The 27541-nt window shown below is 41.9% G+C and overlaps 1 protein-coding gene across 11 annotated transcripts in view; it reads right to left on the reverse strand.

Moving 5' to 3' along the window:
• Positions 1-12734: 12734 nt before the first annotated feature.
• ARHGAP21 (Rho GTPase activating protein 21) overlaps positions 12735-27541 on the reverse strand; it is a 148473-nt gene continuing 133666 nt past the window's right edge. For all 11 annotated transcript variants that reach the window (XM_059660835.1, XM_059660830.1, XM_059660832.1 and 8 more), the window contains 10 exons: positions 26932-27074; positions 26040-26195; positions 25865-25943; positions 25170-25243; positions 25002-25091; positions 21629-21754; positions 21408-21449; positions 20992-21097; positions 19069-19100; positions 12735-15209 (listed from right to left, as the gene is read on the reverse strand). In XM_059660835.1, coding sequence (XP_059516818.1) covers positions 13518-15209; positions 19069-19100; positions 20992-21097; positions 21408-21449; positions 21629-21754; positions 25002-25091; positions 25170-25243; positions 25865-25943; positions 26040-26195; positions 26932-27074 — 2540 coding nt within the window. In that variant the 3' untranslated portion in view covers positions 12735-13517. The remainder of the gene's footprint in view (positions 15210-19068; positions 19101-20991; positions 21098-21407; positions 21450-21628; positions 21755-25001; positions 25092-25169; positions 25244-25864; positions 25944-26039; positions 26196-26931; positions 27075-27541) is intronic.

The following is a 27541-nucleotide window of genomic DNA, read 5'->3' on the forward strand; positions in this document are numbered from 1 at the left end:
AAAACCTGGTGGAGAAAGGCTGCTAAGAAGATCTTCTAAGGGCCAGAGAGCTGAAGAAAAGCACTAATGAGTTGAAAATCTATTCTGATGTTGCCCATTAAGCTCTTTCCTAAAAATATAATACTTGTTGCCACAGTAGTAGCTGTCAGAAAAAAATAAGCTTCTTAAGCATCAAGGAGAAAATAAGATCTAGTCGACTTCTGGGCCCCTGCCTGCTTCTCTTTGGCACATTTAATAACCTATTGCAACAAAAAAAATTATGTCATTAGAATATAGTAATTTTAATACCTTTTTACAGCACAGCTATAGTAGGCTGAATAAATGGCCCCCAAAGATACACACGTCCTAGACCCCCAATCCCTAGAACCTGCGACTATTTAAACAATGCATTTTTTAAACAGAATTGATTAGGATTCTCTTCCTCATATGGAGATAGCACACATCTCCTTGTAACTTTTGTCTGCTCTTCCATGTTAAGCAATTAGAATGTTTAAAGTGGAAAAGATAAGATTTGGGGAAACATGATAAAGATCTTCAAATATTTGTTGGATAATTCTCTACAAAAAGTAGGCTGGCTTCCATTATCACTGATTTTAATACATGAATTTAAAAATCCACCATGAAACACTGAACATCATTGTAAGCGTCTCTGTATTTATATGGCGCAGTGAAGAACTGAAGCATAGTGATTACACCTACTGGGAACATTTATCCGCACCCCAAATCTAATGCTGACTGATCCCTGTGAAATGCAGCACATTGGCTTAAACTTTTCAGTAGGATGTTTGTAACCATCATCTTTATTCTAGTCTCAAAAAGGCTTCAAGGCATCTTTTTGTTGTTGTTGTTTTTTATATCTATAAGAAAGCGTCTTTGAAACCCAGAGACAATTTGATAAATCCCTATCTCCAATATGTTCCTTTTGTAACAGCTTTATGATTGGAAAGTTTAGGCATATCTTATAAAGTCTCAATCCTCTCCCTGGCTGGACAAAACTGATGTTTCTTTTTGTATTTCTTTTTACTCTTCTAAGTTCCTGTCTAGCTCTCACAGCAGGGATGCTGGGAGGCCCACGGAGCAGATGTTTTTTCCCCAGGTGCAACTCCGCTCTCTGCTTCCTTTCTGAGCAGCCAGCTGAGACACCTGTGGTACAACCAGCTCCCTGTGTTCTTTCAGCTCAACACAGACCGCCAATCCCTCCCAGCTGGGCGGGCGTCATCTCTTCACCTTGCAGTGAAGTGGCAAGTAGGGCTTCCGATCCACATTTTACTTTTATCATATGCATAGCCATAATTATTAATGTGATATCTTTGATATACATAAGTCATATCACAGTGTAATGGAAGAAACGTAACTTGCTTTTTTCACTCAGTACGTTTTGAGACCTGTATTGATACATGCAGCTCATTTTCCCATTTTGTTAGGGATGGTCATGGTTATTGAAGTCGTTTCTTTGTACGTGCCTCCTTGTGCACACAAACTGTCTTAAAGCCTCTGGATTGAAAAATGTGCACATTTTCAACTTGGACCAGATTTTGTCAAATTAATCTCCATCAGCAGTGTATGAGTTTCGTTGTCTTGCTTAAGAATTCCTGGATCTGAAGTTTTATAGCCAAAACCTCAGCAATAACTACCACAGTGGGGGAAAATGTCATCATTCTACCTCACATCATTCACAAAATAAATCCCAGATTCATAAACACCTAAAAGTGGAAGACACATGTTAAATCTAATAGAAAACAAATACAGTTTATGCCTGTGGATATGAAAATATATATTTCTTAAGTGGGACTCAAAATGCATATGTGAAAGCTGCTAACTCTAAGTAAAAAATGTGAAACCTGTACAACAAATTTAAAGACTACAGACTGAAAGAAGGTATTTGGAATCTTCATAACAGGCAAAAGATCAGCACCCAGATTGTGTACAGATCTCTGATAAAAAAGCCAACAGAAAACAAAAGTCTTGACTAATAATGTAGGAAATGCAAAACAGTAAGATACCATCTCACACACATCCGCTTTGTTGTAAAAATAAAATTTAAGAACCCTGAAATATCTAGTGTCCAAGATGTGAATGATGAGAAAACTCATACACTGCTGATGGAGATTAATTTGACAAAGTCTGGTCAAGTTGAAAATATGCACATTTTTCAATCCAGAGGCTTTAAGACAGTTTGTGTGCACAAGGAGGTGTTTACAAAGAAACCACTTCGATAACCATGACCATCCCTAACAAAATGGGAAAATGAGCTGCATGTATCAATACAGGTCTCAAAACGTACTGAGTGAAAAAAGCAAGTTACGTTTCTTCCATTACACTGTGATATGATTTACGTAAATCAAATATATCGCATTAATAATTATGGCTATGCATATGATAAAAGTAAAATGTGGATCGGAAAAATATACTCATGATGCCTATGAGGAGAGAGGGAAGGGAATGGGAAAGAAGAGGGTAACAGAGTAAGAACTTATCAGAAATATTTATTTTGTTAAAAAAGGTCTGATGTAAATATTACAAAATGTTAATGTTTGTTAATTCTGGGTGATGTAAACAGTGTCATATTATCCTTCTGTGTTAATTTTTTACTTGCTTTTAAAAGAAAAAAATGTTGCCATTTCTAGAGTTCTAGTATGGTAGTCTACAGGAGAATCAGAATGGTGAGTTGAAATTACTTTCGGATCAGCTGTTCTAAGGGACTTATTTTCACAGATGGGAAAATTGAGGCCCAGAGAAGTAAAGTAACTTGCGTAGTCACACAGCTGGTCGGCAGCCAGGTTGTGGCTGCACGCTGTTCTTCTGCACATCTTGGACAGCTTTCCAGGTAGATTTAAGCAAGGTTTAAAGAACATGACCTTATGAAGCAGGGATTTAAACATCTCATATATTTTCATCTGTAAACTCCTTCAGAGGTAGGAACTGCATCTCAGCAAGCACTTCATAAATGTTTCAATGAATGAACCTAATACAAATGCTGGTCTCCTTTGAGTGAAGAAGCAGTATAAGCTACTTTTAATTATTACTTTTGTTAATTATCATCCGAGGATATTTTTCCATTAATTTTGTGTGTGTGTGTGTGTGTGTGTGTGTGTGTGTGTGTGTGTGTGTGTGTAGGGGGGGAGAGAGAGAGAGAGAGAGAGAGAGAGAGAGAGAGAGAGAGAGAGAGAGAGAAGGAGAGGGAGAGACGGAGAGAGGGAGAGAGGGAGAGAGGGAGAGAGAAAGATAAACATCTATGTGAGACAGACACATCGATTGGTAGCCTCCCACCCCGATGGGGGCGGGGATTGAACCTGCAACCCAGGTACATGCCCTTGACCAGGAATCGGCCCTGGGACTATTTCAGTGTGTGCGCTGATGCTCTAACCACTGCACACCAGCCAGGGCTATAAACTACTTTTAAAACAAGACTAAATAATCCTTAAACATTTTTATTAAGAAGTAGAAATAAAACTGAAACACAGTTTCTATGGGATAAGCTCTTCTAACTATTACATATTACTGAAGTGAGACCAGAGTGACTGAAGGCAGTTTGAATGACTGTAAAACCCTGAATTCTGCACATAACATCAGATTACTTAAGAGGTACTACCTACCTATCTGGATGCTTTTAGAGAACCCCATTGTTTTTAAGATTAGAAAATACTTTGTTTTAATATTTAAATGTGTTAGTACATATTCCTTTATTGTTAGAACAAACATATTTTCCTAGAAGCTCCAGTGTGACAAGTGTTGAAACTTGCAAACATTAAGAATGACCTCACATCCCATGTGTTTTTTAAACGTCTGCCATTCTTATGGGTGAAGAACCTATTTATAATGATCTGAGTTTGGGGGACACCTATTTCCAACCACAATGGAATAGCTCATAGCAGATGAACGTCCCTCCTGAGAATAATTAGAAAAGCTGGATAAGAACACATACCATCGACCAATAAACAAAGAAACAAACAAACGGGAGTTGTCAGCTGCTAAGATGAGGAACTAAAATCAAAGTCAGGCTTCGGGAGAGAGGCCCCACTAAGCAGCAGACTTTCATCAATTTTCCTGGCTGCGGGCAGTGGGGGAGGGGTGGTAAATGAGTAGAGACCTGCAGGGGGCAGGGTGCCAAGCCAGCTGAGACTTGAAACAAAATCCCCGACCACTGTGGTAAGAGGACACTAGAGTGTGTGGTTTTCTCTGTGACGCTAGGAGGCTGAGAGCAGTTTGAAAAACAGATTGGTGCTGCCGGTGTCTCAAAGGGCTGAGATGACAAACCATGGTGTTCAGGACACACCAGGGAGAAGGGGGCCTTAAGAAACACTGCATCCCTAGCTGGTTTGGCTCAGTGGAGAGAGCGTCGGCCTGTGGATTGAAGGGTCCCGGGTTGGATTCTAGCCAAGGGCACATGCCTGGGTTGTGGGCTCGATCCCCAGTGTGCGGTGTGCAGGAGGCAGCCCGTCAATGATTCTCTCTCCCTTCCTCTCTGAAATCAATAATAAGAAATAAAATAATAAAATAAATAAACTGTGAAAAAAGATTTTTTTAAAAAAAGAAGAAATACTGCAGACTGCCAGCTGAAATCTCTTTCGGTAAAGTCACATTTTAGAAGGACGGTCTGAACCAGGGACAGACCCAGCCTTGCAAAGACTGCAATCCTCCCTCAACCGGCTCTGCCCCTGCTGCAAATACAGCTTCCCAGACAGTCATCTTCAAAGTAGCAGTAAGACTCCCAGCTAATTCTTAAAGTCACACCGAGGAAAATAGAGTGACATCTTTAAAGAGCTGAAAGAAAACCCTAGCATTCTATCAGCAGTAAACATAGCCTTTGAACAAGGAAGGCAAACTAAAGACATTTCCAAACAAACACAAGCTGAGTGAATTCATGAGCAGACCCACACTAAAAGACAATAAGTAGGGTTCTTCAGGAAGGAGGAAAAAGACCCCAGATAAAGGAATGCAGAGCATTAGGAATGGTAACTGTTGGTAAATGCAGATGAATATTCAACTGCATAAAACAAAATTGCTTTATAAGGTATATGTACATCGAACAACAATAAAGAACAGTTGGAAAGCAGTGTGTTCTAATTTAGGTTCTATTAAATTAGGGCAGAAAGAAAAAATAGAAGAATAAATAACATGCTGTAGGAAGAGGAAATGGTATAATAAAAATACTTGATTAATCCAAAAGAGGCAAGAAACATGAGAAAAAGGTACATAAAACTTGTGGAACAAGTGAAAAGACAAATATTAAGATGACAGATATGAATCCAAATACAACAGTGATTACATTAATTGTAAATAGATTACATATTCCAATTAGAAGACAAAGATTACCAGACTATCTTTAAAAAATTTATGTATATATATACTGCAAGAGATAAAGCCTGAAAAATATAAATATCAAGGGTTGAAAGTGAAAGGATGAAAGACTTTAGTCCAAACACTAACCAAAAGTAACTGATAAAGCAATAAAATTAGAGGCCTGGTGCACAAAATATCATAAAACTAGAGGCCCGGTGCACAAAATCCTTGTGCAGGTATGTTCTCTAGGCCTGGCCCCACCCCCTCCCCCCACCGACCCCCAGTTCTCCATTCATCATCAGGTGATCAGAGCCTGCCAGCCAGGGGGAGGGACCAAGAGGTGGTCAGTGCACCTCATAGCAACTGGTCAAGTGGTCGTTCTAGTCATTCTGCCATTTGGTCGATTTGCATATCACTCTTTTATATATATAGACTAGAGGCCCAGGGCACAAAAATTTGTGCACTTGGGGGGGTCCCTCAGTCTGGTCTGTGCCCTCTCGCAGTCTGGGACCCCTCGGAGGATGACCACCTGCTGGCTTAGGCCCGCTCCCCGGGGGGATTGGGCCTAAGCTGGCAGTCAGACATCCCTCTGGCAGCCTGGGAGCCCTCAGGGGATGTCCACTTGCCAGCAGGGAGCAGGCCTAAGCTGCCGTCGGACATCCTTAGTGCAGGTGGGAGAGGCTCCTGCCACCACCGCTGTGCTGGCACCTGTCAGCCTGGCTTGTGGCTGAGCAGAGCTCCCCCTGTGGGAGCGCACTGACCACCAGGGGGCATCTCCTGAATTGAGTGTCTGCCCCCTGGTGGTCAGTGTGTGTCATAGTGACCAGTCATTCCCAGTCATTCTGCTGTTAGGATCAGTTTGCTTATTAACATTTTATTATATAGGATAGAGGCCTGGTGCATGGGTGGGGTCCAGCTGGTTTGCCCTGATGGGTGTCCCAGATCAGGGTGGGGGTCCTGCTGGGGTGCCTGGCCAGCTTGGGTGAGGGGCTGAGGGCCGTTTTCAGGCTGGCCACAGCTCCTTCAGTGTGGGGGTCCCCACTGGGGTGCCTGACCAGCCTGGGTGAGGGGCTGAGGGCCGTTTTCAGGCTGGCCACATCCCTTTCAGGGTGGGAGGTCCTGCTGGGGTGCCTGGCCATTCTGGGTGAGGGGCTGATGGCTGTTTGCAGGCTGGCCAAGGCCCCCAGCGGGGACCATCACCCCATGAAGGTGTGGCCATCCTGGGTGAGGGGCTGATGGCTGTTTGCAGGCTGGCCACAGCCCCCAGCCACCCAAGCTCCCAGTGGAGGCTGGCTGGAAGCAGGTATCTGGAATTTATTTATCTTCTATAATTGAAACTTTGTTGCCTTGGGCAGAGGCCACAGCTGGCCAGGGCAGGTGGGAAACTTGGCTTTCTCCATCACTGGGGCAACCAAGCCTCCTGCTTGCTCCAGCTCCATGGCTGCTGGCCGCCATCTTGGTTGGGTTAATTTGCATATATTTGCTCTGATTGGCTGGTGGGCATGGCTTGGGGCATAGCAGAGGTGCAGTCAATTTGCATGTTTCTCTTTTATTAGTTTAGATGTGCTCCAATCCTTCTACTTCCAGGGAAAAGGGCAAAGAAGGGTTGCTGAAAGTGATAAGGGAGGCAGCAGGGTGAACTTTTTTGGGGGGTGGGGAGGTAGTTTCCTCCTGATGAGGGGCTTCAAAGGACAGCAACCGACTTCTGCTACCCTCCATCTCCAGGGACACAATTTCTGATTGGCATCTGGCAGGACAGAGCAGTTGCAGGTACAGGACGGGGAGTGCCTTTCTGCATGCAGCTCCCTGGAGAGTCTCTTCCGGCCAAGAAAGCTTTGTTCTAACCATTTCTCCTGGAGCCAGGGCTGCTGGGTGGTCTGGGGCAGGAGGGCAGAATGGAGGTGGGGCAGGGCAGAGAAGAGCAGGAAGAAGTATGGGGTAGCAGACTGGGGGGTGGGGGAGGGAGAGAGTGAAATCTGTGTGTGTCTGGCGGGAGGGCTGGTGCAGGTTTGGAGGTACTGGGGGAGTAAGAGGGACCAGCATATTCCAGAACAGGGGAAAGGGTCTATGGAATCAGGTGGGGGTCTGCAAGGGTGAGTATAGAGTCTATACTATAGACTAAGTCCCTTCCCCAGACCCTGCCATCCTAGGTGGCCAGTGGGAGGGGCCCATAGCAGGCCCTGAGCCCCCTTCACTTTGTGTCTGAGGCTCCAGAACACGTGGCCAACATGCCCCGCCCCTGCCACCCCGCCGAAGGGCTGCCATTTGAACACATTTGCAGACACATGGATTGTTTTTAAGTTAATGCTTTTTAATTCACTCTGTTTCCCACTTGTCGTTTTTTATTGAAAAGGCGGATTCTGCTGGTGTGTGTTCCTTTGCGGGGGCGACAGGGGTGTTTTCCAAGGGCAGAGATGCTATGAGAGACAGAGACGAAAGGCCCAGCGAGACATGGGGAATAGTAAACAGGATCAGAGAGTGAGGAACAGGGAGAGAGATGCACAGGGCGAGACAGACACGCGACACAGGGTGCTGTGGACGCGGATAGAGCTTCCTGGCCTGGCGAGAAGGCTCATTAGGGCCTAATGATTAGGCGGAGCAGGCGCTCCGTGGGCACATTCACCCCGCGCACAGCTCCCAGGCCCAGAGTCGGTGAACTGAAAGCCCTGGATAGTTAGCGCTAAGCACACGTGTGCCAACAGCCGCAGAGGAGGCCACGGGCTGGCCACCCCTCCCCCGCCTGCCCCCTGCGATCCCGCCCCAGCCAAGGGGCTTTGCTGGCACAGCTGGGGCTGAGCACCCGGGGGAAGGGCGCGCAGGCGGAGAGCCCCTGGGGCCCAGGGGTTGGGGTGGGCCCTCCGCCTCCAGAGTGCCCCCCATGATTACACACTCCAGCACGCGCTGCGGCCAGGATGGCAGGTCGCGACGGGTTAGGAATTGGCCCAGAACTTGGTCCGAGCTCCCCTGGGCCTTGTGCTGAGCGGGCCCTGGCGGCTCGGGCCCCAGCATTTGGATCCTTAGGTTTCTATTATCTTGGCCTCCTGAGCATTCCCGTCTCTGCGAAGATTCCAGACGGGGCTCTCCTTGTATCCTGCCACGGGGGGAGTGCCTGCCTAGAGCTGAGGCCTGGGATGAGGAAGGGGCAGAGTCTGGTGCTTGGCTGTTGGTGATCAGCTTGTCTCTGCCTGGATGTGCCACAGGACCCCAAAAGAGTGACGTTTCTGAGCTTTCATTTGCGCGTCCACACCGTGCATGCCTCCTCTGAGCCGTGGAGTCCAAGGGGAAGGAGAGAGGTGCGAATTCCTCACGTGCGAATGAGGCTTTACACTGAACTGCTAGCCTGACTCAGTGATCTAGTTTCGTGGTTTCAGGAGCCTTTGGCGGGTTGGGTTGGAATGGTGGTGGCGTAGGGTTTTATATTTCTATAGAGGCCTGGTGTTCGGGTGGGGGCCGGACAGCCAGTCCTGATGGGGGCCCCCCAATTGGGGTAGGGGTCCCCGTTGGGGGGCAGAGCCAGCAGGGGCGAAGGCCGCAGTCGTTCTGGTTGTACTGGTCATTCTGGTCGTTCCACCGTTTGGTCATTGGGCTTTTATTATATAGGATAAACTTTAAGACAAGCAGCTTTGCTAGAGATAACAAAGGGCACTCCATAATGATAAAAGGGTCAAGCCACCATGAAGATAAAATGGCTCTAAATTTATGTCCTCCTAACAAACTAACTTCAAAATATGTAAGGAAAAAATTAACAGAAGAGATATATAAACCTACAACCATAACACAACCATATCATCTCTGAGGAACTGAGAAGAGCCAGTTAAGAAATCAGTAAAGAGATAGAAGATGAGAAAAACATGAGCAGGAAACGTGAACTAATCAATTTAACAGAGTACCCAACAATGACAGAATACATATTCTCTTCAAGTGGACATGAGACATTTATCAAAACTGACCATATGCCTTCCTTTCCCCGGCTGCTGGCACCGGCTTCCCTCTGGCACCCGGGACCCAGGCTTCCCTTGAAGCTCCAGCTTCATCCGGAAGGTCGCCCAGGAGGACATCCGGTCTAATTAGCATATCATGCTTTTATTATTATAGATGTCTCAATTTCAAACAACTGAAAACTATTAGAGTATGTTTAATGATCATGTGGAATTATGCTAGAAGTCAAGTTGTGTTTTTTTTTTCTTAAGATAACTAGAAACAGAAAGTCTCCAAATGTTTGGAAACTAAACAATTCACATCTAATAATTCACAGGTTAAAGGAAGTATCACAGTGGAAATTAGGAAACAAGAAAGGCTGAAAATCAATGATCTAAGCCAGTGGTCGGCAAACTGCGGCTCAGCAAACTGCAGCTCGCGAGCCACATGCGGCTCTTTGGCCCCTTGAGTGTGGCTCTTCCACAAATATCGACTTCTGCGCATGGGCCATGAAGTTTCAATCGCACTGCACGTGCGCACCCGCACGTGGTATTTTGTGGAAGAGCCACACTCAAGGGGCCAAAGAGCCGCATGTGGCTCGCGAGCTGCAGTTTGCTGACCACTGATCTAAGCAAATAGAAATGATCAAAGGAAATTTAAAAAATGAGCAGAAATAAATAAAATATATGAGCCTTAAACCTAACTTCAATTTTATATATATTTTTGATGATTTTAATAATACACTGACTTTGTCAGGAACACACCTACCATGTAAACTAAGAAAAAAGTGTACTTCGTTAAGAATTTTACCAAAAATGGTACATCATTTAAGAAAAATCACATCATCAACAGCAAAACTATTTATGGTACATGAAGTTATTGCATCGTTAGTGCTATACATATTGGTGCAAACATCTATCTCACATATTGAAATATTTTTTATAACTTTCCTTTTATTTTCTAATATAAGAAAATCATATTCTATCCTATATAGTACTAGTAAAAGCCTAATATACAAATTGTTCCCTCGGGCAGTAGTTCAACTGCTTGCTATGACATGCACTGACCACTAGGAGGCAGCGCCAAACATGGCAGGCATCGGCAATGCGGCGCTGGCAATGGGTGGCAGTGGAGGCGCTACTGGCCCCAATGGTCCCAATGAGAGCAGGACCACAGTGGGATGGTGGAGCAGATGAGCGAGCAGCGCCAGATCAAGGCGGGTGTGAGCCGAGGCCTGATCGCCCTGTTGACTGCCCCACAGACGGCGACCAGCAGTGGCAGCGTGTGGTGGGGCTTCCACCTGGCTCCCAGGTGCTGAGGAAGCTGGGCAGGGGGCCTGGCCCCGACCCATCACCCCACAGGTGAGATGGTGGAGCAGGCAAGGGGGTGGTGCCATGCCAAGGCGGGGTACCAGGCGGGGCTGAGGGGCTATGAGCCTGGGGGCGCAAGCTGGGGCCCAATCTCCACAGGCCACCCTGAGGGACCCCACCCATGCACGAATTCATGCATAGAGCCTCTAGTTTCACATATTGAATAAATAACAAGTTACATATGTAGATGCTATACAGATGTTACATTATCTATGAATTTCATTTCAAAGTAGTAAAAAATATATACAATTTTTTATAAAAAGAGAATATTGGGTCTGACAGGGTTGAGTACCACTGGATTTAATGATTTTATATTTTTATTGATGTTAGAGAAAGAGGGAGAAGGAGGGAGGGAGGGAGGGAGGAGGGGATGGAGAGAGAGAGAAAGGGGGAGAGAGAGGAGAGAGAGAGAGAGAGAGAGAGAGAGAGAGAGAGAGAGAGAGAGAGAGAGAGAGAGAAACACAGTGATTGGACCGGGGATCAACCCACAAGCTGGGTATATGCCCTGAGTGGAAATTGAACTGGCGACCTTTTGGTGCATAGGATGATGCTTAAATGAGCCATACCAGCCTGGGCTGGATTTAATGATTTTTAAGGCCTTCTCAGTCTTAACATTCTAAGATTTTTAAGTACCCATTATTTCAAATAATAGCTTTGATATATTTTGTAAGTAGCATGTGGCAGGCACTGTCTGGAATAGTCTCTCATTTAAATCTAATAATCCTGAAAAACAGATTGTTTTCATTGTTTATACGAGGGAACCAATTCAGAGAAGTGAAATAACTTGTCTTAGTTTACATATCTAGAAAGTAGAGTTGGTTAGACTCCGAAATTCATGTTCTTTTCACTGTTATCTCCCTAACTTGAACCCCCCATTACCTGCGGGTTCGGTAGTTTGTAGTCAAATAACTAAGGCCTGAAAATATTAAATAGATAAATCCGGAAACAAACAATTCATAGGTTTTAAATTGCTCAGCTTGAGTATTGTGATGAAATCTCTCATCGCCGAACCGGTTTGGCTCAGTGGCTAGAGCGCCGGCCTGCGGACTCAAGGGTCCCGGGTTCAATTCCGGTCGGGGGCATGTGCCTTGGTTGCGGGCACGTCCCCACTGGGGGGCGTGCAGGAGGCAGCTGGTAGATCTCTCTCATCGATGTTTCTGACTCTCTGTCCCTCTCCCTTCTTCTCTGTAAAAAATCAATAAAATATATTAAAAAAAAAAAAAAAGAAATCTCTCATCGTTCCAATCCATCCCTCCCATTACCTGAACCATCCCTTGGCCCAGGGTCTCCACCCCGTAGATGCTCCCTGCCCCTTAGTCCCTTGGCAGCCATAGGTTCGATCATCCAACCACCTGTCACTGTATCAGTGTTTGTGCCCCCAAAGCGCTAGAGTAAGGATACTGGCAATTTGGATATGCCAAAGAGAAGCCGAAAGTATTTTCTTTAAGTGAACATTCTCAATGAGGAAAGAAAAAAAAATCGTTTGTTGAGGTTGCTAAGATCTGTGGTTAAGAACAAATCTATTAAATTGTAAAGAAGGAAAAAGAAATTCATGCGTGTTTTGCTGTTACACCTCAAACTGCAAATGTTACTGCCACACTGTGGCTTGATAAGTTGAAATGGAAAAGGCATTCTACTTGCGGGGGAAAGACATGAATCAAAAATATGTTTGATTGATGGCAATGTGTTGGCCAAAAGGCTCTGAGCCTGTAGAAAGATTTCAGCAGGAATTCCCTGAAACAAATGACAGCAAGCCACTCACTGCAAGTCAGGACGGCTGCACAGGTTCCGGAGCAGCTCCGAACTGAGGGACATAACCATTACTGGAGAGGCTGCCTGCTGCTGAGGAAGCTGCTGCCACATTTCCCGCGGAGCTGAAGAAGCTGATTGGGGTTTGGGACTATATGGTGGGGTCTTGGAACATCTCTTCCACAGATGAGTGGAGACTACTATATTGCTTAGCTAGGAGAGCTACCCGTGTGCAAAAGCGAGGTTAGGCCAATGTAAACATTTATAAGAGATCTCTGCCAGCCACCAAAAAAAAAAAAAAGAGAGAGAATAGATAGATAGAGTGGGTAATTTTTTAAAGTCAGGACCAACTAAGATAGTTATAAATGGATCACATTTAAAAATATATTAGAATGAGTTTCAAGCCATGCCAAGTTCACCAAAACAAGTTTATTTCCAGTGTTTAATTGGGTATGCACACAGGCATGACACAGTTGGGATCATTAAGTCCTCATGCAGAATTATATTCTTCTCAATAAAGAAGCCAGTTCCATCCAGGCCACTATCTACACACCTATGTTACAACATTTATATCAAATCTGGTATCTGAAGAAAAGATACACATATAATATGATCATTTAAGTTACGTATTTTACAGAAAGATTAAAAATTCAAGTCACACAAAACTCAAAAACTGTATTAAAAGTTTGAATATAAAACTGAGATCCACCTGGAATGACTAACGAATGGAAGTTCTGTATCCACCTGTGTTAAAACTGGTAAATGTAATGAAATTTGTTACCCTTAAAATGCACTCATTAGTTGCATGTAAGTCATCTAATTTTAACAATATGGCACCCTAAAGACCAAATGGATTTTTATGATGAGGCACTTCCGTTAGTGATGAAACCAAAAGAACAAATCTGCTGCACACGGATGCCGGCTCTTTTCTCCAGTCATCTTGGGTATACACTATGCAGTAAGTTGCGACAAATACCTTACTCATTTGTATACAACTATCCAATATATCTTTAAATATATATATGTGTGTGTTCTTCTGGCTGTAGTGATGCACTGTAAAGCTATTTCACAGTGCAAAATGATAAAACCAGCCCAAATGAGGGCTGCATAATAACAATTCTGGTACAAGAAAATATTTACAAAGTTACTGGAACTGTAACAGTAGCTTCTTATTTGCTGTAGCGAACATACCCCAGGTTAAAGACAGGGATGAAGCTGTGCTTTACTGCCTGGGGACTCAGACAGTTTATGAGGTGGGGCATTCGCTGCAGAACTAGCATTCTGGCTCATGTTCTGGAAGCTTCCTCCATTTATTTGGTCAGGTGACTGGGGTGGTATGGAAAGGAGGGGCCTGGGAGTTGAAGCCGAGGTACTGAGAGAACCGCCGGCATCGGCCTGGAAAGACACAGGCGTGTCCACCGTGGGAATTTCTAAAGCGCCCGAGCGCTCCGGCTGGGGGTCCCCCGCTTCTCCCCGGCTGAGGTCCGAGGCACTGGTGCGCAGGCGCTCCCTCGCGAGCCAGTCTGAGATGGACAAGTCCTGGGCCGAGCATTTGGGCTTCAACCGCGTCATGGCCGAAAGTTCCGACTCTCCTCCGCTCTGCTCCGGCACTTTCCAAAAATTCAAAATACTGATTTCGGAAGCATCCCGGTGGCCTCCGAGCGTGTGTCGGCGTCGGATGTTCTTCCTCTTGGCGGTCTCGGCGTTCAGTTTCTGACTCCCTACTCCAAACATGTCATCGGCAGGGGCGCGGGGTCTCAGTTTTAACCGATCTGCTATTTTCGTCTTCCAGGTGGGCTCCTGCTTTTCCGATTCGCTCCTGGCCGGCGCGAGTAAACTCCCCGTTGATTTCCCTTTCTTCATCACATCGAATACCTTCGTTATGGCAGGCGGTTCTCTCTCATTCCTGGCGTCGCCCAGGCTCCCGCTGTCCGACTTGAACCTGGCGGACTTCTTCCTGGACAGCGTGTCGCACTCGATCAGCTTGTGGGAGCTGAAGAGCTGCCGGCGGCTGTCCAGGCTGGGGGTGAGGCTGCCCTCGGTGCAGCTCGCCTCGCTGCCCTCCGAATTCCGCCGGCTCGCCCTGGGGGCTTCCTGCAGTTTCCCTCGGAACAGCCGCTCGGAAGCCCACGCGGCCGGGAAGACGGGGAAATCGTTCTCGCTGTCGGTCTCCACGGGCCGCCCTTCGCTGATCAGCTCGCTCCTCTCGTCGTCGGCCTCGTCCCCCTTACTCTCTGCCACGGACTGCACCTCGGGGCTGAGCCGGCTGGAGTCCAGGCTGGTCAAGTACGTGGCAGATGATGTGGTCGAGTAATCGGAGGTGATGGTGCCGACACTGGCCAAAAACTCACCGTATTTGGCTTCTGGGCTGGTGGATTTCTTCGTGGAAAACCTCGCCAGAGACGCCTGGGAAGAAGTGCTCAGCAAGGTGCCGGAGTCCGACCCCGTCTCTTCACACTGGGAGGGCTTCTGCGCCCCCGGGGGCCGGGCGCCCTCCTTCAGGACGGCCAGGCGGCAGCTCAGGCTGGGTGACTTGCTGTGCTTGGACATGTGTGGGGGCGAGGGTTCTTCGGATGGCACACACTCTTTCTGCAGTGATGTCTTTTCATCTTTCGTGGCGCTGCTGTCTTTCTTTGCATTATTTTCTTTGGAGGTGGCGATCCTCTGTTTTCTGCCCGATGCCTCGTTCTCCTTTTTGGATTCTGCTTTAGTATCGTTCTGACACTGCTCTGCATTTTCTTTCTTAAAAAACACGTTGTCCAATTCGTCTTCTGAGCTGCTAGGCTGTGCTTTTTCTTTCGGCTTCTTCCTCTTGCGACTAGCAGCAGCGAAGATGGAGGACACAAGCAGTTCCCTGCTATACTGATCTTTTCCGGATCCCCAAGAACCCTGGGGAGCGATCAGAAATGAGACTTTGAGCATGAGAACATGATCGAGTTCATTTTCTGAAAGGGCTTTCCCCCAAGTATCTCTTACTGAATGACCCTACCTAGAGCTCTAGAAGCACTAACAAAATGTAATTCATACCTCTATTTTTCTTAATATATTCAAAGGCTTAAAAACCCAGTTAAGAACTGTTAGCACTCTACTCCTCTTACTTAGTTTTAACAAAACATCATCTATCTTGAAACTTATCTGCACTGGCATCAGAATTCCTAACTAACAGCAAAAAAGCCCCTGACTAAATACTGATACAATTAGAGCTTCCTGTTGTGAAATTATAATTTGTTGCACTCAGAACACTGTCTTTAAAAACAAGACATGCTTTTCTGAAAATATGTTAAGGATCTTAAGTTGCTTCACTCGCTTGATTTCATATCACTTCCATTAAAAGGGATTTTGGTTGATGAAGTGGCAAAATGCAATAGCCCATACTTTGTTTAGAGGAGTCTTTTTTTCAAATTTTTGGAGACTGTAGAATGGAAGTGATCATTGTCTGATATTCCATTTATTTGTCACATGCTTATGGAATGTACATGGTTACTAAACATTGTGTTTACTGCATACTAAGGGGAATAAAGTACTGCCCTCTTTTAAAAAAATGTAATTCACTTTTTGTACTTCCTTTTAAGATAAATTTTTAACATACATTTTACTTTTTATTTACCTAGTCCCATTTCTTGCCTGGTGGTATTTATTGCCAAGTCATACAGGTGTTATTTAACTGCCAAGTCACAGCTCAGAAACACCTCTCTCTGAAAGGAGTACTTTGTGCTCAGTACCATCCAGCTCTCCTGTTCTTGTTAATTTCCCTGTGCCTACGGACTGCCCCTGCTTCTGCGGTGCTCACACATTCTCCAGGTTCTTTCAGGTGTAAGAGTTAAAGCTGCGACATAGTTGAATACAGTATTCTGAAGCAGGTTACTAAAACCTTATGACTGACTTCAATTTTCTAATGATAGCATAGTATACAGATACTGTATCCCATCAGCTCATTAAGATAAGGGAACTCTTTGGTCTTCCATCAGTTCAGCCAGGCTGGACTTCAGGAACTTGTCCTAGGTAAATCAGGTTGGTGATGTCTTCATTTATCTCAAGATAACAACAAAATCAGAAAATTCAAATAACATACGGTCAATGAAACCTTACCAGAGAAACACTCCAGTGCACTGTTATTGGTAAAGCTGTGGTGCCAACTACTGCTTTGTTAGCTGTGCATAACTGGTTCCTGAGAACAATTAATTAATTTGCTCATAATGCCTATAGGCTAAATCAACGGTGGTGGGTCAATAAACATTATGGGTTTACCACACATCATTATTTGTTCTTTTCTGAAACTTTATTTTTTAAAATCTTTATTGTTGAAAGTAGTACATATGTCCCCTTTCTTCCTCCATTGACCCCTTGTAGCCCATCCCAACCCCCTGCCCCAGGCCTTCACCACCCTATGTATATATGCACACAAGTTCTTTGGTGATCTCTTCACACCCACCCACCCCTGCCTTCCCTCTGAGGCGCCACACACCATTTGACACAAGCAGGCAGGCAGGCAGGAAGCATGCTGACTAACAGAAAGTGTATTTCTCTACTGTCATAAAAATCTTAGACAAGCAAAAACTATTATACTGGAGTCTTTGAAAAATAAAAACTGAGGCTGTCATATTATAAAGAATTCACCAAAATGAAATCATAGATGGAGAGAACTTTGTTTTTGATAAGTTATAAGAGTTTCATAATTATCCTCTACTTTTCTAATGGTCATTCACATTTTAACATACTCCGCTAAAGATCACAGGGATCGACAGTGGTTGTGAAGAAGACCCGACTCTCCTTTCAGGAGCTTATCTGACACTGAGCAGGTGACTCACTTTTAAACATCACAATTTCATTGAAATTAGGTATGTTTTCTTGAAGACTTACTAGGGTTCCCTCTTAAATTCTATGTTCTGTGATCACATATGTGTTGGAGGAAATGAATATTTTACAATTTAAAAACTGTTATAGCCCTAACCAGTTTGGCTCAGTGGATAGAGCGCCAGCCTGCGAACTGAAAGGTCCCAGGTTCGATTCCGGTCAAGGGCATGTACCTTGGTTGCGGGCACAACCCCAGTGGTGGGTGTGCGGGAGGCAGCTGGTCGATGTTTCTCTCTCATCGATGTTTCTAACTCTCTATCCCTCTCCCTTCCTCTCTGTAAAAAAATCAATAAAATATATTTTAAAACAAACTTAAAAAGAGTTAGACCATTTGGATTATCCATTATTTTGCAGGCATGGTATAAACAGCACCATGATTAGGATAAAGAGACGGCTATCATAACAGGCTAAGCAATATGCATTTAATAAGCGGGAAAGTGGGAATTTCAAAGAGGTTTGAAATCTAAAATCTTATATTCCAGAAAAAAAAAAAAAAAGATGGGAAACTGTTCTAAAGAAGTCTAAAGAGACATGACAACTAAATGCAAGGAGTTATCCTTGACTGCATTCTGTATAAAGAAATAAAAAAATAAACAAAGAACATTATTTGGACAACTGGGAAATATTTAGGGGTATGGTGTTAGCTAGTCTATTAAGTAACTCTCAAATAATTCAGGGGGAAAAATAGATATCAAGTATTTACCAACCAATGAGACTAGTATAAAAGGTTTGGATGCTAACCATTATTCTAGTAATTTTTCTGTAGGTTTAAAATTATCCAAAATAAGAAAAATGGTGAAAATAACAATATAAGTGACAGTGAATAATCTGATATGGTTAAAATACTTTTGGAACATTTTTTGCAATAATTATAATTAACAGTATACAGTCCCATTATGATATTTAAACGTAAGTAAAATTCATATCTCATGTCCAAATAGAAAAATGTTTTTAAAAATTTATTGATAATTCTGGTTGCTACTGTCTCAGCAAAACAAGGTTTGGAGAAGTTAAATTAACAAAATACTTTCTAAAAACTATAAATACTTCCTAAAAACTACTAAAAAATTGTGTAATTTGGTGGTGTTGTCAATAGAACACAAATTATGTTAAAAATATTGGTCATAAAAAACAAAATTAGTGATTTTGCTGAAATAAAAAATATAATAAAAAAGTCTATATTACTACTGAAATATTTACACATATAAGGATATGATGTTCAAGATTTGCCTTAAAATAGTCCCAGGAGGAGGCAAATGCATAATGTGCAGAAGAAATAAAGTTGGTCATGAGTCAATTGTTGAATTTGGATAATGGGGGGTTGGGGACTCATTGTACTATTCTCTCTACTTTTCTATGTCAGAAACTTTTCACATTAAAGAGTAAGAAAATAGCCCTGGTTGGTTTGGCTCAGTGAGGAGAGCGTTGGCCTGCAGACCAAAGGGTCCTGGGTTCGATTCCAGTCAAGGGCATGTACCTTGGTTGCAGGCTCCTCCCTGGCCCTGGTCAGGGCATGTGCAGGAGGCAACCAATTGATGTGTTTCTCTCACATTGATATTTCTCTCTGTCTTTCCCTCTCTTCCACTCTCTCTAAGAATCAATGCAAAAATACCTTCAGGTGATAAGGATTAAAAAAAAAACACAAAAGAGTAAGGAAATAAAGCCTACTTCTTTGTATTATGCTAAAATATGCTGACAGAAACCCGATATTCCACCTAATAATCCAGTATTCTTCTATCATATTCTATTCCAAGAAATTAATTTTTCCCTTTATGAGACCTTATTGGTCTGTGTCACCTGATACAGACAGGCATGCATCTGTATACTAATCATAACAATCAGCCAAAAAACAATCCCCCCCTAAAATATTTCACAATTGTACGAAACAATTTACCTTAGATTTTGTTGAGTCACTAGTAGCTGAATCTGTCGGAAGTTAAATGAAACATGGTCAGTATTAGTCCATCTTCACCCCTTTCAACAAACAGTGCAAACTATGGAGAAGACAGGCACAGAGCAAAATGGGAAAGCAAAACTCAAACAGAACCATTGAACACAGTGGATAGTCAGAGCTCACAAAGATGCAAGCTGCACCACAGAAAGCCACCGCCATGAAAGGATGCTGTGAATTGTAGGCAGAATCAGCTCAATGATAGGAATGGCAAAGGAGCCCTGTGCTAAACGAGAACAGCAGTACTAGTGTTTATTCAATCTTCTAAGTAGTAAATCTAGCAATAAAGAAGCTTGAAGACCTTTTAAGAATTGCTATGTACCACATCCTGTATCTGAAACTGATACACAATGTAGAACGTTTAAGATTCTTAGCTGCCCTAGCTACAAATTGAGACAATCATACTCGGTGTATTTATGTTGATTTTTGTCAGACTGAAATTGTATAAGTGCATCCTCTATGCATATGGATGCAAAAGAGGCATCAGGATAACCCTGCTTCCAGGTTACTTTGGTTTTATATTAAATCATGCTGATCTTTGTGCTTTAGACCCCAGTTTCATATCTGTGCAGTCAGGGATCCTTTTGACTAGTTTGTTTAAATTGCTACCAGTTTTGCAATTATCTATTAACAAATGCTAATATGGAGATGGAAGAATGAAGACCATAATTTTACTGTCTGGCAAAAACTCAGATTATACAATTACAAAGAGGGTAGGAAGGGGCTAGCACTATTCTGGATCACACCAATTTTGAAATTTCATGTTTTGACTTTAGGGAAACTGATTTCCAAAATTAATGAGCTGAGCCCCGTGCCACGCCCCTTTTAACACATGGCTAAATGCTTTATGACTTTAAGAACTGGTAGACCATACCATGCTATTTCTCCTCATGGTCTGCTTCAGAAATAACAAGAAACAGCAGAAAAACTTTTAAGAAAGTAGTATTGATCTGTTTACAAGAATCTTAAGAGAAAATTTACACCACAGATCAACGATGTTTGCATTTACAAGAATCGGGGGTTTCTGCAGACAAGGCAGCTACAGTGTGGACAGCAATCCTCCTTCTTCCTACAGTTCCAGCTGTCCATCAGGGACACCACAGAATCCACTAGCGACATTACCGTGTGATAGACTCCTCCCACTTCGCCTGTTCAACATCAGTATAGATTTGCCTGTGTCAGTAAGTGCTGAAAAAACCCTTTAGGACTAGAACAAGAACTAGAGACAAAGGGAGAACATTGTGTAAAATAACATGCTCGGTTAGTGCAACAGTTTGGCAGGAGAAAATATTCATCAAAAGAGCCTACAAGAACTAATACTTAACCAAACATTCGAGTGGCAAGAGAAAACAGAAAATGTCATAGACTGACTTTTACTGTGACATCTACAGTGACAAATACTATGCTGTACTTCTGAAAATGGTGCCTATTAGCAGTTCAACGTATTTTACTTGCTGCTTTTAAACAGAACATCTGGCTCAAGATAAGAGCTACTTATGCAGTCTAGATAATACTTTCTGCCGTCACAGCAACCACATACTCAGTAGCATATATCTGTTTTACCTTGTGATGACTATTACATGGAAACTGTGAATTAAAAAAAAAAAAGAACAAAACAGTGGTTCGCATGCTCATTTCCCTCATATTTCCATTCTGACAAGCATTACAACTCCATGCACTGCCAATTAGAATCACTGGAAGATAATTAAGATCAATCAGAAAAGGGAGATTAAGTTTTTTATTAGAAAGGAAAAAGAAGGAGAAAAGGGAAAAAAAATCATAGTGAATTGTTACTTATGATTGATTTGCGCTTTCATGTTATAAGAATGTTAACCTAGAGATCGATACTGCCCAGGCAAGAGTTACCTGATACATCTCCAGGGGACACGCCTGTCCTTCCAATGTTGGTGAGTAAGTGATCTATGTTTGGCACTGGCTGGGAGTCCACTGTGTTTTCCTCCTGCACTGCTGTCTATGGTTAATAAACAAAGATCACCTCATCATCTCTTCAGAGATACTTTCTTTAGTAAAAGCAACATTTACTAAAAGACACATTGAGGGAGCACATGAGCTTCATTTTTTACCTTCTTTAGGTATAATTAACTACAAAATGACCATCATACTTGTATTTTCTTTAGCTTAGAAACTGAGGAGCTAGAGACCTGCTTCCGGGGTGCAAAGCAGGCAAGAGCACACGGGCAGGAGGTTGACATTGCTGTAGCGCCAGGATCTCGCGTCCCAAATGAAAAGAACAGGGGACAAACGCTGAGGGACATACTTACAAGAGGTTCTTCAGCACCTTCTTCTGTGAAAAACCAGTCATGCTAAAATTTAAAATAAAAAAGGTGAAAAGAGAAATTAAATAACCCCCTAAATGTATCTATAGTTTGGAGGATGGTATACAGAAAAAAGTAATTTTCCTAAAAAATATATTTAACCAAATTCTGTTCCACCAGCAGCTCGCAGAAAAAGAATGCTCTTGATGAGTCAAAGCCCGACTTACGTGCTGGATAAGCGTCTCGACGATCTTGTACTGGTCGGGCATGTGGGTGACCATGTGCGTCATGTTATCTTCAGACGTTCTCACCAGAGTTGGGCCAAAAACTATTGCTAGGTTTCTTGGTTCCATCTGAAATAAAGGACAATATTGGAAAATAGCACACTTTTTCTTAAGAAAATAGGTTTAAAGTCCCATTGCATGTTTGGCATTTTATTTCTGACAGGTTCTTTTGGTGAAAAAGAATTCAAAGAATGAATGGTTGATTAATGTGTACAAAAAAAAATACAGGGGGCAGGGGCTGGGTGGAGATGGGAAAAGGGGCAGGAATGAGGGACATCTGCAATAGTGTTAACAATAAAAAATTTAAATTAAAAAAAAATGCTTCGTAGGCAGGATTTCCATAAGCTAATGTCTACATAACTTCTTTTTCCTGCGTTCATGATAATGTAAAACCTTGAACTGGCATTCCTTTCTTCCAAGATGTCTTTAATAGAAAGCAACTGATTTGGTTCAAAACTAGTATTTTTGGAGCAAGACTAACTAACTGACAAAAATATTAATATCAAAGGGAAAAAACTCAGAAAAGAACATGGAAACACCCTTTCCACAAAGGCTAAAAAGTAGAAACGTAAGCTTAAAGATACATAAAATTTTCTAAATTGCCCACTAGTATAGCAAAATCCCTAATATATAAAATTCAAACGTCTGGAATACTCCTTCTGAATTAATTTTTACTTCAACCACATGTTCTGATGTTCTTTGCCTATCATTGAGCCAATCTGAATGCCTCAATATTACATGCTTATGTTTGTACTAGAGGCCCAGTGCATGAAAATTCATGCACTGGAATGCGGGGGGAGTGGGGGATTCCTCAACCCAGCCTGCCCCCTCTCACAGTCTGGGAGTCCTCAGGGGCGGGAGGCGACCCGGCAATCAGGGGAAGGCAACGCCCCCATCACACCTCTGCTGCTGCCACTGTCAGCAGCACAAGCCTCGGCCGGCCCTGGTTACCTGAGCCTCGGGCAGCCCTGGGCAGCTGGGCAGCCACCATCCGAGGTTTGCCTGTGCCACGGGCTGTCCCTGGGCGGCTGGGGGGCTGAGGGGACTGGGGGACTCCAGAGGCAGACACAAGGAGTGGCTGGACCTGCCTGCCGCCCCAGTGGAGCTGAGGGGCCTGGGTGCCGCCATGTTTGAGGGTGTGGCAGTCGATTAGCATATTCCCTCCTTATTGGCTGTGGGGACCACCAGTTTTGTGAGGGCATGACAGTCAATTAGCATATTCCCTCTTTATTAGATAGGATATTCATTACCATGATATTTCTATTCCTTCTTAAATCATACAATTATCAAAAGTGGGGATCTTTTGTTTTTCTTTGTTATATCTTATAGTGTCTGCTGTAATATTTTCAACTTATGATTTGATTAAAATCTTAAATAACTTTAGCCAGCCCTGAAAACATACTAAGGGGGTTAAAAATGACCACAGAACTCAAAAGCCATACTGAAAAAAAATATTATTTAAGGAGCCATACTACCATACTATCTTGTGAGGGGCATGCACATGCACACACACACCTTTAAATTATGGTACAGAGTGGAAAACCCACAGATCTTTTCTGATTCTGAAGCAACTGTTATGCATCTTATATGTTAACAACCACAATACATGTATCACACAATGCTTATTGCAGAGAAATAAAGAGAAATGGTGCTTGAAGTCAGCATTTCCATAGAAAGCTAACTTAGTGGGGGAAAAATATGACTGCAGGAAGGGTATACTTCAACTGGGCACAAAATACATGGTTCTCATTTCCCCAGAAGCTTTAGTCATCTCATCCTTCGATCAAAGAACAGAAGTCCAACATCTTGAAGGTCTATGTAAAATTTTACTAGATTCTTGTCCATGATTTCATTAAGTTTTTAGGCTAGTGATAACGTGCATTATTATTTATATATACAGTAATATTCAGTATATACAGTTTTAGCTGATTTCCATATAAAACTAATAACATAAGTAGTTCCCAGATTATTTACTCATTAATTAAATTATGTATTTTTTTGAAAGATGTTTCACAATGTGTAGTCAAATATGTCTAGGGAATGAAGTGCCTTATATCCTTATTCAAGACTCACAGTGTTAATATGTTAAAGATTCTTAAAGAATCCGCAGTAAAGAAATCAGTTAAATTTCATTTAATTCAATACTTTATAAACTAATTAGACCAATAACTCCTACTATTTTCCTAGTAACTCCTACTAACATCCAGCAAAACTGACAAATGACATAGTATACTTTGGGAAATGCTGAAAGAATTAGAAAATATTTTAACTTTAATTATATTGAGAACTTTTTGGCTCCTACTGCATGCACTTCTGGAAGTAGTACAATCAATTAATATAGGTGCTCTCTCTCTTCTTCCCTCCCTCCCTCCTCCATAGCCCTATCACTTGAGGAAACTGAGTGTCTAAAGGAAATTATAACACTGTAATCTTCTCAATTTATAAGTGATAGGGTTGACACTGTTCTCATAATCCAGCCTTATTACAACCGTGAACAACTGTCTTCCAGAGTATCAGAGCATTGTTCTCTAAGTTAGCAGGTATTGCCCTTAGAAAGAGGAGTGACAGCAGTATCCCTCAACTTGCGGTATACTGGCGATTTTTCTTCTCCAGAAACCAAAATGGCTGTTTTAGTATTTTAAGCAGTAATGCCTAAGAATCATCATTTGCCATCTCTGATGATATAATGGATTGAGGCAACAATCACCAATGAGTGATGAGAATGATGAAAAGTTAAGACAATAATGTATCAAACACAATGCATGAACCTTGCTTGGATGATGATTTAAAGAAATGTCTTTACAGTTGTTTGTTTAAATCAATATTCAAACAAGGTCCACATATCAATCAGGAAAAACTAAACATGGATTGAGTATTAGATAAAAGTAAGGAATCACAAATATAGATGTGTTTAATAAAGGTAATGGGATAGTGTTAAAAACAACCAAAAAAGGTCTTACCTGCTTAAAACTAAACAAAAATGTCTGTTATTTTTCACTGTACACGATTTGACACATTGACTGTTATATCATGCAAATGTTGCCTATTCAAAATATTGATATACAGTTGGAAAATAAAAGAGGTCAAATTTCTGGCTTTTTCATTTTTCTTGCTGGATAAATGAAACAGAAATGTCTTAAAAAATGGTGACAACTGATATTTTTGGGTCTTTTGCTTTTCAGAGTGATCTTTAGAGTGGCTGATCAGCCAATATGATGCATTTTAGAGCTTTTGTTGAATTATGACCCTATTTTTTATTACTTGGCACGAAGCAATGAAAACTATCTTTTCACCTAAAGTCACCGGTGGTACGTACCTTATTTTTTTCTGAATTTTCTGCCACTGTCTTCAGATGAGCCGAAAGAAACTTAAGTGTTTCATAATGATGTTCTGGCAAATCGTGAATCTGAAACATATTGTTTTTAGGATGGATTTAGATGCTGAATTTTAGGTTTACCCCCAGAAATAGAAAAATGATACTTACTAGTCTTTTCAACGTTTTCAGACGATCTAGAGGATCTTCTTTCCGATTAGCTTCAATAAAGTCGGCATATTTATCTGACAACAATAAGAACAATAAGGCAAGTTTATCTTAAATTGTTTAGGTGAGTTGTATAAAAGCTAAATAGCCTTTGAGATGTAGTCACTAAGACTGCCATAGTTTTTAATGATCCTCTAACCCTTATCATCAAATCATAGGAAATTCTCTAAGATGTGAATTCTCTAAGGTACTCCTGCATTTATACACTCTGTATAGTCTTCTCTCTCCCTGACCACAAACATCTAGTACAGTGTCTTATGTAAGTCAAATATTTGGCTTGACTGAAGACATATTTTTCTACTTATTGTATCTTATTATGTCTGAAGACTTTTGACTAAAAACAATAATTCTATCTTTTTAACTTGACTACAAATGTGAATGAACAAGATAATATATATTTTACTGAGTGTAAACAATTTTTTTGAAACTCTGCTTTTCATTAATATTTATCAGGAGAAAAAAATCCATATGACAAAAAAATAGTACAAAATTATGCCTTCTATATAAATAAAAACTAAACAAAATCTCGTTTCCTTTGACAAACGTATTTTCTCTTGCTTCAATCTCATATGCCATGGTTTTCCAACAATGTAATATTTGACTGTTTCATCTGGTTTCTTTTGTGGGTGTTCACTTACCATTTGTGAAGAGAGGTTCAGGGAGTTTTCTGAAGAAGGATTTTAGTAAACTGCTTATCACATTCAAATCTCGCCATTTCTAGGTAGGAAGAAATAGAAATACAGTAGTTTTATAGTCAATACCACCAAAGGAAGAACCACGTATCAGTTATCCACAAAGAAACAGACAACTTACATCATCTTGTATATCAATATCAGCCATTCCCTTGTTGAGTTCTTCTTGCATGCTTGAGATGGCTGCATTATTTCCAGGAACTCTATAAATACCTGTATATTCAAGACCTCTTTCTTCAACTAATTTGCAACATATGTCAACTATTAATGGAATATACTGCAAAACAAGAAATAATACTTTATTTAATACAGTACCAATGTTTATATTTGGTTAGTAGATGTATACCGTAGCTAAAAGGCCCTTGTATACCATCCAAAAGGAAATATATAAATTACTGCTTTTTGATAGGGAAAATAAAGAATATAGACACTGCAGAATTGGGAAATGATAAAACAAGCAAGAGATATTTGAGGCAGTGGGAAGAGAAACTAGGTCAAGGGTCCACAAGGAGATAATAATCTAAACAGAAAACAAGAACACCTAAGGACAATGTGGGAACAGCTCAGTTGAATAAATAGGAATAAAGTAAAAAAAAAGAAGGGGTGGAGGGAATAACATCAATTAACTTCTGATATGAATCCTAAAACACACACACACACACACACAATTACATTTATTATACTTTCTTAATCAGGTCCTGGTTCTCACCCTTCTTTTATGATGCTAAAAGCAGAAACATAGGATTTAAAAATTAATTCTTACTGACCATTTCAGGTATATTCTTAATGGCTGAATAACTATTCTATTTCAGAGTCAGTAATGAGAAAAAAGCATTACTGATAAAATTACTCAACACATCCTTACAGATCAGAAATGCTCAGGGAAACTAAGGTCAACTATGAAGAGGAAACACTCAATAAATCAACAGGTTCTCTGTCATCGGAATGGCTGTGTAACAGGTCCCACAACAGAATTACAGCGCTAGATAACCCAGCTGGCTGGTGTCTCCTACCCGATTGGTATGAGCTGGCGGGCAATCGTCCAATCTGACCCCGAACGTTCCGGTAGCAGTAGGCTTTTTTTCAAAAGTCTTTCTCATAATACTCGGGATGCCTTTTCTCCATGTGCCTTTGTCTTTTGGGGGGCTGGTTTCATCTTTTGATTGTTATTCAAAATAAAACAATAGAAGAAAAAAATGAAAATATAAGTGTCTAAATCATGACCTAAGAAATCCTTTATTGATATTTACATAAATCAGAGTCCTGTACTATAAGTAATAACCTTCCATATAATTTAGTGGCTATCAAATACATTTCTTTACCTTTTTGCAATCTGTATCACGATTATCTTAAAACAGTTAAGAAAATAGAATCAATGTGACAACTTCATAGTGAGAGTTTTGCAAAAAGGACACATAATTTATCTCAAAATGACAGCACCTGGTCCTCTGCATTAATCAAATTTTCTGTGCAGATGTATGTGCTATACTTTCCTTCAGTTTGTATTTGTTGTGAGAACTGGCACCTTAAAGGGAAAGCCCACTGGCCTAGACCCAGCCCACAGTGGTCTTGAGCGAGCTCACACTGGGCTCTGAGGTCAACAAAGATGGTACCGAGAAATAT

This window comes from Myotis daubentonii, chromosome 1 (genome assembly GCF_963259705.1).
Source record: "Myotis daubentonii chromosome 1, mMyoDau2.1, whole genome shotgun sequence".
NCBI lineage: Eukaryota > Metazoa > Chordata > Mammalia > Chiroptera > Vespertilionidae > Myotis > Myotis daubentonii.